The sequence below is a fragment of the Papio anubis genome, chromosome 20 (assembly GCF_008728515.1).
Source record: "Papio anubis isolate 15944 chromosome 20, Panubis1.0, whole genome shotgun sequence".
Taxonomy (NCBI): domain Eukaryota; kingdom Metazoa; phylum Chordata; class Mammalia; order Primates; family Cercopithecidae; genus Papio; species Papio anubis.
This window is the reverse complement of record NC_044995.1, coordinates 49,493,106-49,503,744: the sequence shown is the minus strand read 5'-3', so window position 1 is coordinate 49,503,744 and position 10,639 is coordinate 49,493,106. Positions and strand designations below refer to the sequence as shown.

The 10,639-nt window shown below is 59.1% G+C and overlaps 2 protein-coding genes across 6 annotated transcripts in view; one reads left to right on the top strand and one right to left on the bottom strand.

The window, feature by feature from the left end:
* Positions 1-3: 3 nt before the first annotated feature.
* Positions 4-2,722, top strand: IZUMO4 (IZUMO family member 4). 4 transcript variants are annotated; one of them, XM_009193095.4, is made up of 10 exons: positions 4-319; positions 408-488; positions 580-651; positions 1,083-1,109; positions 1,204-1,279; positions 1,443-1,490; positions 1,592-1,606; positions 1,914-1,931; positions 2,122-2,151; positions 2,386-2,722. In XM_009193095.4, the coding sequence occupies exons 1-10, from the start codon at positions 103-105 to the stop codon at positions 2,474-2,476; spliced, it is 675 nt and encodes a 224-aa protein (XP_009191359.1). In that variant the 5' UTR covers positions 4-102; the 3' UTR covers positions 2,477-2,722. The 4 variants fall into 4 exon arrangements, 3 of the variants coding, with proteins under 3 accessions (XP_009191359.1, XP_009191361.1, XP_009191360.1); XM_009193097.4 differs by having other exon boundaries at positions 2,098-2,151; XM_009193096.4 differs by having other exon boundaries at positions 5-319; positions 2,137-2,151.
* Positions 2,723-4,121: 1,399 nt separating this feature from the next.
* Positions 4,122-10,639, bottom strand: part of AP3D1 (adaptor related protein complex 3 subunit delta 1) — a 51,534-nt gene continuing 45,016 nt past the window's right edge. For both annotated transcript variants that reach the window (XM_021930503.2, XM_009193099.4), the window contains one exon: positions 4,122-5,378. In XM_021930503.2, coding sequence (XP_021786195.1) covers positions 5,283-5,378 — 96 coding nt within the window. In that variant the 3' untranslated portion in view covers positions 4,122-5,282. The remainder of the gene's footprint in view (positions 5,379-10,639) is intronic.

Here is a 10,639-nt window from a genome sequence, read left to right as displayed (position 1 = left end):
AGGCGCGGCCTAGTGCCCGAGTGGGGGCCGTTGGTTGGTGCGCGGTTGAGGGGTGTGGCGCGAGCAGCGCCGTTGGTTGGCCGGCGGCGGGCCGGGACGGGCATGGCCCTGCTGCTGTGCCTGGTGGGCGTGACGGCGGCGCTGGCCCACGGCTGTCTGCACTGTCACAGCAAGTTCTCCGAGAAGTTCTCTTTCTACCGCCACCATGTGAACCTCAAGTCCTGGTGGGTGGGCGACATCCCCGTGTCAGGGGCGCTGCTCACCGACTGGAGCGACGACACGATGAAGGAGCTGCACCTGGCCATCCCCGCCGAGATCAGTGAGTGCCGGAGCCCAGCCCAGTCCCGACTACCCCCCAGCGAGACCCCCGGGCAGGCCGGTCACCTGGCTGCTTCTCCTGCCCGCAGCCCGGGAGAAGCTGGACCAAGTGGCGACAGCAGTGTACCAGAGAATGGATCAGCTGTACCAGGGGAAGATGTACTTCCCGGGTAAGGGGCGCGAAACCGAGGCGGGGCCCGCCCACGCCAGGACACCCCGCCCACCGCCTGAGCCTGACCTTCTCCTGCCTGGACTCCTCAGGGTATTTCCCCAACGAGCTGCGCAACATCTTCCGGGAGCAGGTGCACCTCATCCAGAACGCCATCATTGAAAGTGAGCAAATAAGGCTTCAGGGGAAGGAGGTGTGGCCCAGAGCCTCGGAGACCCACGGGGCTTGGCTGAGGCTGGAGCGATGTGAACAGGGCACCTGGCACCGGGCAGCTGGGGAGGAGGGCAGCTCCCCAGGGAGGGACCCAGCCCAGCCCCTGAAGGATCAATGCCATCACCCCGCGGGACCTCCCCTAAGTAGCCCCCAGAGGCGCTGGGAGTATCGCCACACCCTCCCCTGAAGTTTGCTCCATCCCACGCTGAGGGTCACCTTGGGGACCCCTTCCCTCCGGGCCATGGACACACATACATGAAAACCACGTGAGCCTGGGCCCCAGTGGCGAGGGACAGGCCCCGAGGCTTTGACGGATTGGGAGGAGGCAGGACTGGGGACAAGGCTGGGCCTGGTAAGACAGCGCTGTCCTGCCTTCCCACAGGTCGCCTCGACTGTCAGCGCCACTGTGGTAAGCGAGGCTCCGTCCAGGCTGAGGGGCGCGCTGGCGGCAGCTCGGGGCCCTGGAGGCCGAGGGGAGCCCTGGCGGCTGTGGTGTGTTTCAGGCATCTTCCAGTACGAGACCATCTCCTGCAACAACTGCACAGACTCGCACGTCGCCTGCTTTGGCTATAACTGCGAGTAGGACTCAGGCATCACACCCACCCGTGCCAGGGCCCTGCTGTCCCTGGGGTCCCAGGCGCTCCTTGGAGGGGGTTCCCCACCTTCCACCTGGCCCTCGTCATCGGGGTAGGGTGGGTCCGGGGGTTCAGGGGCACACCACTTCCAAGCCCACGTCCCATAGGTCCTCGGAGCAGTGGGAGTCAGCTGTCCAGGGCCTGCTGAACTACATGTGAGTGGGGTCTTGGGGCGGCAGCAAGCTCACCTGGGCCTGGGAGGGAACACTGGCCGTGGCCACTCGGCCTCCTGAGTCCAAACCCACTGTCCTTGTAGAAATAACTGGCACAAGTAAGTCCCCCCTCAAACTGACACAGGCAGTGCGCGTGTGTGAGCACCTCGTGGGTGAGTATGTGTGGGGCACAGGCTGGCTCCCTCAGCTCCCATGTCCAACCCAGCTCTGCGCAGGAGGTGGCCGCAGTCCCTTTCACCCTCAAAGGTCTCTGACCCTTAGCTGGAGGGGGGCATCCTGCTTAAAGGGTCCCCATAGGGTCTGGTTCCACCCCTGCCCCAGGTCTGTGGTCAGAGCCTGGGAGGGTTCCCTGCGATGGTTAGGGGTGCCCCATGGAGGAGCTGACTGCCCCATATTGCCTTTCAGACAGGACGTGAGCATGAGGTAAGGCTGCCTTGACCTGGCCTTCAGGGGAAGGGAGTAAAGGAAGGGGGGGGCCTGGGGGTCCTCTAGGTCAGTGGGGGCACCGCAGGTGGGGCTCTCCCTATACCTGGGACACCTGCTGGATGTCACCTCTGCAACCACACCCATGTGGTGGTTTCATGAACAAACTACGCTCCTCCTCCTCCTCCTGGCCTGGGACACACAGAGCCACCCCAGCCTTGTGAGTGACCTAGAGAAGGGAGGCCTCGGGAGAAGGGGTGCTCCTAAGCACTGCGTGCCGCGGCCCCCACACCCTTCTGAAATCCCAGGCACGCGGGTGTCGTGGATGTGGCCACACATAGGACCACACATCCCAGCGGGGAGGAGAGGCCTGGGGCCCCCCAGCAAAGACCCCCAGGGAGGGAGGCAGGGGGTGGGGGACATGGAGAGCTGAGGCAGCCTCATCTCCCCACAGCCTGGTATCGCCGGCCTTCAGGTGTCTGGAGCCCCCACACCTGGCCAACCTGACCTTGGAAGATGCTGCTGAGTGTCTCAAGCAGCACTGACAGCAGCCGGGCCTGCCCCAGCGCAACGTGGGGCCAGGACTCAGCTGGACAGCCCCCGCCTGTCCCTCTGGAGCTGGGCTGCCGCTGCCTCAGGACCCCCCCTCCAACCCCAGACAGAGCCTGAGCTGGCCAGGGCTGGGAGGGCGGGAGGGAGGGAGTGGGGGTGGGCCGTGTACAGCGTCAGCACCTGGGCAGGTCTGCGGAGCTGCGAGACGTGATGATTAAAATCCCTGATGTTTCTCTTTGCAGAAGAGTTCTTGTCGGAGCAGGGGGAAGCCCCTGGGGGCTGGAGGTGGGCTTCTGGGGAGGCCTAAAAGTCCCAGAGCAGGGCAGGTCCTGGCCTCAGGTCCGCAGCCATGGGGGACCGACTTGGAGCTAAACTCACAGGGCCTCAGGGAGTGTCCCTGGACTCCTAGATGTGGGGCCGTGGCCCACCTGAGCACACACAGGTAGGCTCGCACAAGCCCACAGGGCGCCTGGGTTCTTCCACCCAAAGCGAGGCCACAGTATGGTCGAGACCAGGGCCAGCACTAGTGCGTTTAGGTGTTGTGGTCACATCAGACCCGAGCCAAGGAACGCAGGAACTGTGGCTGTCTCATCTCTGTGGCAGCAACAGGTGTGGCATGATGGCCAGAGCCGGGGCCACGACTGCCTGACCCTGGCTGACCAGTCCTGAGACACAGGAGGGAGGGACTCGTGTTCCATCTGTGCAGTGGTGCCGCTCCAAGTCCCATTCTCACTTGGGCGACCTCAGCCCGGTGGTCTCCTCGCTTCTGCCGGTCTCCTCGCTTCCTCGAGTGTCCCTTTGCTCCGGCATTGGGGCGGCTGCAGGACACTGGTGGGAACAGCCCCGAGCACACTGGCGCTGCCAGCATGGGCCCCACGCACTGTTCCGTGGCCGCCTCAGGCTTCCGTCACGGGAGGGGCGCATGGGCACATTCGCTGTCAGGAATGGCGTGTGGGAAGGTGGCCGAGCGCCTCCCAGGCTCCGTGGGACATGGGAGCCACACGCGTGTCGGGGGAGAACGTGGTAGTGGCCACTGAGGACAGCGTCCGGAGTGGTGGTGCCAGGTCCTGCCTGTGAAAGATGCTTCCTTCGAGGCCGGCGAGCGTATTTAACAGGAAAGAGGCTTGCGGCAGGTGCTTTCAAGGCACTGTTTTCTATAAAGGACGCTGGTGTGGGCTGCGGCTGGGGTCCCGTCTGTGCTGCTCTGCGCCCCCTGCCACCAAATGCCTGCCACCACGGCCGCGTCTTGGGTTCGAGTTGGCAGGGGCTTCACTGACCCAGCGTCACCTTGCTCAAGGCTCCCATCTTCAAGATGTAAGGCTGGTGTAAAGGAGGCAAATTCACCCAGGGGCGGGGTGGCTGCTCTTCCGCAGTTCTCAATTCTGGATCTGTCCCTGCCCTGAGGGGCTCCTGCGGAACGGGAGGGAAAGTGGGCACCTGCTCCCCTGCACAGCCCTGGGGGGAGATGCTGGGAACCAATGCCTCCACGGGGTGGGGGATTCCCTGGCCTGTGCCTGCCCGAGCCCCAGGCCTGGATGGTGCTGGGGACAGAGGCCACCTCCCAAGGGCCCATGAGCTGAGGCGCAGAGGCTCCAACCCTGCAGCGCCACATGACCAGGTCAGGCAGAAGACCCCATGTGGAAACGCCTGTTTTACAACTTTATTGGATCATCTTGACACAAAATCATGACAGCAGCGTGATATGTCTCTCTTCTTTATACGGGAATGTCGATAGCAAATAAATTCTTATGTAATACATCATATAATTTCAAATCCTAGAATCACTGCACGGGATTCTGTAATAGATTACATGCTAAAGTGACAGTTTTCATCAAAAGGAAAAGATAAAATGTCATTATCTCTGAGGAAGGGTCAGTCCTGTGCCCACGGGGATTGAGCAGAGTCCCCTTGCCCTGCCTGGTGGGGGCTCTCCCAGGTCCTGCCCAAGGGCACTGGGCACACTCCTTCAACACAAGAGAACAGCCCGGGTCGGGTGCTTCCAGGCCCTGCCCGGGCCTTCCTAACAGTGCTGGGAAGGACGTGGGGAAACCTTGGTGCGCACAGTGGCAAGCAGGGGACGCGACCACCCACCCCCACCCCAAACCTAAGCTCGTCGAGCTGCACTTCTGCTGCCCAGGAAGAATGGTGGCAGAGGCCTCATCCCACCCGGTCCATGGTTCTGACGGCAACCTCTCTTCGGCGTCCCTGGCCCCTCCCTGCCCACAGCCTGGCTGGCGCGTGGCCTGGGATCCCAGGGCCCAGCCACCAGCCCACGAGCACACTGACGATGGACAACGCCCGGCAAAACCGCTTTCCCACCGTGGGTCCTGGGACAGAAAACCCTGGCGACAGCGGCCCTTCCTTGCCCTACCCCGGACGCCACTGTCAGGACCTTTGGGACAAAAGCAGGTGACCCCAGAGGAGGCCACGTCAGCCCCGCCCTGTCCACCAAGTGCCCCTCATGTGGTGCCCGTTGGGCCCTGGCCCAGGACAGGAGCCCCTGAAGCCACATTCAAGGACTCGGCCTCCAGCGCGGGGCAGGCACAGGCCAGGTGGGGGGGCCCTTGCTGGTCTGGGGACGTGAAGGGGACTTCCTGCCAAAGAGAGTGGGAAGAGTCACAGTAAAAAAGGACGGTCGGATAATTCAACGCAACGTACGACCTCGGACGTCTACACGGCGGGCGACAACAAGGAGTTAATTAAATTAACACTCAGGCTTGCGTACAGTACACACGACCGAGGAGAGGCGAGACACGTCAGGGCTGCGGTCCCCGGGTGGGCGGGGCTCGCAGGCAGCTCTCAACACTTGGCCAGCGTCGCCTTCATCTCTTCTAACAAGTTGCTCAGCAGCGTGGAGTCACTGCACTTCCCATCGACCGAGACAGAGTTCTCCCCCTGTGTAAGGAAAAATATTGGTATTTTTAAAAGTGTGTGCAGAGGTCAGGCATGGTGGCTCACACCTGTAATCCCAGCATTTTGGGAGGCCAAGGTGGGTAGATCACCTGAGGTCAGGAGTTGGAAACCAGCCTGGTCAATACGGTGAAACCCTGTCCCTACTAAAAATACAAAAAACAGACCAGGCGCGGTGGCTCACGCCTGTAATCCCAGCACTTGGAGAGGCCGAGGCGGACAGATCACGAGGTCAGGAGATCAAGACCATACTGGCTAACACAGTGAAACCCTGTCTATACTAAAAATATAAAAAAAATTAGCTGGGCGTGGTGGCGGGCTCCTGAAGTCCCAGCTACTCGGGAAGCTGAGGCAGGAGAATGGCGTGAACCCAGGAGGTGGACCTTGCAGTGAGCTGAGATCGCACCACTGCACTCCAGCCTGGTGGAGTCTCACTCTGTCTCAAAAAAAAAAAAAAAAATTCGCCAGGCATGGTGGCAGATGCCTGTAACCCCAGCTACTTGGGAGGCCGAAGCAGGAGATTTGCTTGAACTTGAACCCAGGGGGCGGAGGTTGCATGTGAGCTGAGGTTGTTCCACCACACTCCAGCCTGGGCAACAAGAACAAACCTCTGTCTCAAAAATAAATAAATAAAAGTACATGCAGGTCAGGCCGGGTGGCTCATGCCTGTGGTCCCAGCTATGCAGGAGGCTGAGGCGGGAGGATCCTATGCAGAGCAGGGCTGGGGTGGGAGGATCCTATGCTGGGGGCTGGGGCGGGAGGATCCTATGCGGGGGGCTGAGGTGGGAGGATCCTATGTGGGGGCGCTGGGGTGGGAGGATCCTATGCAGGGGGGGCTGGGGTGGGAGGATCCTATGTGGGAGGCTGAGGCGGGAGGATTCTATGCAGAGGGGGGCTGGAGTGGGAGGATCCTATGTGGGAGGCTGAGGCGGGAGGATTCTATGCGGGGGAGCTGAGGTGGGAGGATCCTATGTGGGGGGACTGAGGCAGGAGGATCCTATGTGAGAGGCTGGGGCAGGAGGATCCTATGCGGGGGAGCTGAGGCGGGAGGATCCTATGTGGGGGGACTGAGGCGGGAGGATCCGATGCAGGGGAGCTGAGGCGGGAGGATCCTATGCGGGGGGGCTGAGGTGGGAGGATCCGATGCGGGGGAACTGAGGCGGGAGGATCTGATGCGGGGGAGCTGAGGCGGGAGGATCCTATGCAGGAGGCTGAGGCGGGAGGATCCTATGTGGGAGAATGAGGCAGGAGCATCACTTGAGCCCAGGAGGTTGAAGCTACAGTGAGCCGGGTTTGCACCACTGCACTCCAGCCTGGGCAATAGAGCGAGATCCTACCTCAAAAACATTAAAAAAAAAAAAACCACCCACTATGTGCAAATACTGCCTCACAGCTATATGTGCTGACCTTTTAATTTTGCAAATTTGCTAATTATTATTATTATTATTATTTTTTTTTTGAGACGGAGTCTCGCTCTGTAGCCCAGGCTGGAGTGCAGTGGCCGGATCTCAGCTCACTGCAAGCTCCGCCTCCCGGGTTCACGCCATTCTCCGGCCTCAGCCTCCCGAGTAGCTAGGACTACAGGCGCCCGCCATCTCGCCCGGCTATTTTTTGTATTTCTTAGTAGAGACGGGGTTTCACTGTGTTCACCAGGATGGTCTCGATCTCCTGACCTCGTGATCCGCCCATCTCGGCCTCCCAAAGTGCTGGGATTACAGGCTTGAGCCACCGCGCCCGGCCCGAATTTGCTAATTATTAAAACACAAAACGGGAAGGGCTCGGGTGAGGGAGTGGCCCATGGCACCCGGGTGTCCCATGGGAGGGGCTCCGGCCTACACAGAAGTGGGAGCCAACACCTGAGGGCCCCGAGGCAGCCAGAGGCAGCTGGGGACAAAGACCAGAATCCGAAAAGCTCCTGAGCTGGCAGTGAGTTGAGCAGTCTGTCCTTCCGCCCTCCTGCCACTGGGCCCCCGAAGCGACTGTGGAAGAAGCCAGCAGAGTGGGGTAACCAGAGCCCCAGCGAGGGAGGTGCATGGGAAAGCAGCGGCTCAGGATCTGCTGGGCCCGCCCCTCGCCACGGAGCCCGCCCCAAAGAGCAGCCCAAGCACTGAGTCCAGAGGCCGCGGCCGGGTCCCGCCAGGCCAGGGACAAGAGGCAGCACTGAGAGGACAGAGGCTGGGCAGGTGGCGGTGCACTTGGGGCCACGGTCCCCAGAAGGCAGGAGGCACCTGCAGCTGAGACCTGACCACCCACGTCCTCCACAGAATGGAACAAGGCCCAGAAGCTCATAGGACTCCAAGGAAAAACCAGGAGAATCCACTCATACGGAGAGGCCCTTGGCAGACCCCAGTGCCAAGACCCCAGCCCCAGGGCACCAATGCCAAGGCACTAATGGCAAGGCTGTTGGTAGACCCCAATGCCAAGATCACATCACCCAGATGCCAACACCAAGGCACCAATGCCAAGGCCATCGGCAGACACCAACACCAAGGCACCAACACCCAGACCCTAATGCTGAGGCACCAATGCCCAGACCCCAGCACCAAGACCCCAACACCAAGGCCGTGAGCAAACACCAACACCAAGACCCCAACACCCAGACCCCACCGCCCAGACCCCAATGCCGAGGCACCAATGCCCAGACCCCAATGTCCAGACCCCAATGTCCAGACCCCAATGTCCAGACCCCAATGCCGAGGCACCAATGCCAAGGCCACTGGCAGAAACCAACATCAAGACCCCAACCCACAGACCCCAACACCAAGGCCACCGGCACACCAAGGCGGATGGATACTAGGACTCTCTGACACAAGTTTTCTTTTTCTCTTTTTTGGAGTCTCACTCTGTTGCCCAGGCTAGAGTGCAGTGGCACAATCAGGGCTCACCACAGCCTTGAACTCCTGGGCTCAAGAGATCCTCCCACCCCAGCCTCCCGAGTAGCAGGGACTAGAGGCTTGCTGTACTAATTTCTTAGTACTGGCTAATTTTTTAAATTTTTTGTAGTCCTGGGGTCTTGCCACGTTCCCAGGCTGGTCTCAACCTCCAGGGCTCAAGCGATCCTCCTGCCTCAGCCTCCTGAGTAGCAGGGACCACAGTCACATGCCACCATGCCCAGCTGGCCTAAGCTTTAAAGTAGCTCTTAGAAAACACTCCAACAGATCACCAGGGCATCAGCAAAGACATGGAAGATACAAGAAGAGCCCAGTGGGAATTTCAGACCTGAAAAACAGACCCTCCCTGTGTGGGCTCAACAGCAGAACAGCCAGGACAAGGCAGAGTGGTGAGCTTGGCAGGAGAGCAACAGCCATGAACCCATCTGAACACAGCCTCGGGTCATGAGGGGCAGCAGCCCAGGCTGGGGAGGAAGAGCGCAACACCCCAAAAGCAGCAAAACAAATCAGCTCCCAGACGCCTCACGCCCATCAGAATGGCTGCTGTCAGCCGGGCGCAGTGGCTCATGCCTCTAATACCAGCACTTTGGGAGGCTGAGGCAGGCGGATCAGGAGTTCGAGTCTAGCCTGACTAACATGGTGAAACCCCGGAAACCCTGTGTCTACTAAAAATACAAAAAAATTAGCCAGGCGAGGTGGTGCGTGCCTGTAATCCCAGCTACTTGGGAGGCTGAGACAGGAGAATCGCTTGAACACGTGAGCAGCTTGCAGTGAGCTGAGATTGTGCCACTGCACTCCAGCCTGGGTGACAGAGCAAGACTCTATCTCAAAGAAAAAAAAAAGAATTGGCTGCTGTCAGCATAACAATGACAGGTGAAGAAATGGGGCCTCCTGCATGGCGGCAGATGGGATACACGGTGCAGCACTGGGGAAGACAGTCTGGCAGCTCCTCAAAACCTCAAAACCTCAAACATGGAATCACCACAGGACCCAGCAATCACACTCCTGGGTGTATATTCAAAACAAATGGGCTCACTCCTGCAATGCCAGCACTTTGGGAGGCCGAGGCAGGCGGATCACCTGAGGACAGGAGTTCCAGACCAGCCTGGCCAACCTGGCAAAACCCCGTCTCCACTAAAAATACAAAAATTAGTCAGGCAAGGTGACGTGCACCTGTAATTCCAGCTATTCAGGAGGCTGAGGCAGGAGAATCGCGTGAACCTGGGAGGCGGAGGTTGTGGTGAGCCCTTGGCTCCACTGCACCCCAGCTTGGCCAACAGAGTAAGACTCTGTTTCCAAAACAAAATACAAAAACAAAAACTAAAACAGAAAAACAAAAGTACTGAAGGCAGGGACTCAAACAGTTATTTGTTTAACAACAATGTTGACAGCAGCACAATTCACAACAGCCAGAAGGTGGGAGCAGCAATGGATGAGGGGACACACAGCACGGTCCACCCGCACAAGAGAATACGATTCTGCCCTGAAAACGAAGGGAATCCTGACAGAGGCTGCGATGTGGATGCACCTTGAGGACATGAGGCGGAATAAGAGCAGCCAGACACAGAAGGACACATCCCGTGTGGTTCCACTCCTAGGCGGTCCCTAGAGTCATCAGATTCACCAAGACACAAAGTAGGATACGGGGTGCCAGGGGCTGGGGAGGCGACGGGGAGTGAGCGTTTCATGGAAGGCCGTGAACCAGGAGAAAACTGGAACGTTAGGAATGAAAAGAACATCAATGGCAGGTCGGATGCAGTGGCTCACGCCTGTAATCCCAGCACTTTGGGAGGCCGAGGCAGGTGGATCATGAGGTCAGGAGATCGAGACCATCCTGGCTAACATGGTGAAACCCTGTCTCTACTAAAAATACAAAAAACTAGCCAGGCGTGGTGGTGGGCGCCTGTAGTCCCAGCTACTTGGGAGGCTGAGGCAGGAGAATGGCGTGAACCCAGGTGGTAGAGCTTGCAGTGAGCCGAGATCGCGCCCCTGCACTCCAGCCTGGGCGACAGAGCAAGACTCCGTCTCAAAAAAATAAATAAATAAATAAAACAAAGTGTGTATGCACGATCCCTGGACACCCACACATAAAAATACAAAGCAAGGGTATCAAAACCACAACAGACCTCTAGGAACTGAGGAAAGCTGAGTAATGAACATGAGGAAGAAGGCGGAGAAGCGAAAGAAACACGTACAAACTGGAAATCCTCAGTATGCTCCCGGAGGGCACTGGAACCAAACCAGACATCAAGAAAAATGGTTCTTTGAAAAGTGCAATAAAATGGACAAACCTCTACCGAGGAGAACCAGGAAAAAAGAGACACAAACCGTGACCATCAGAACAGAAAGTGACCC

Bases quoted from the DNA above. Each gene is read 5' to 3' on its own strand.
- IZUMO4 (XM_009193097.4), top strand. From the start codon at position 103: ATGGCCCTGCTGCTGTGCCTGGTGGGCGTGACGGCGGCGCTGGCCCAC. The intron at 320-407 runs GTGAGTGCCGGA...TCCTGCCCGCAG, and splicing joins GGCCATCCCCGCCGAGATCA to CCCGGGAGAAGCTGGACCAA. The intron at 652-1,082 runs GTGAGCAAATAA...GCCTTCCCACAG, and splicing joins CCAGAACGCCATCATTGAAA to GTCGCCTCGACTGTCAGCGC.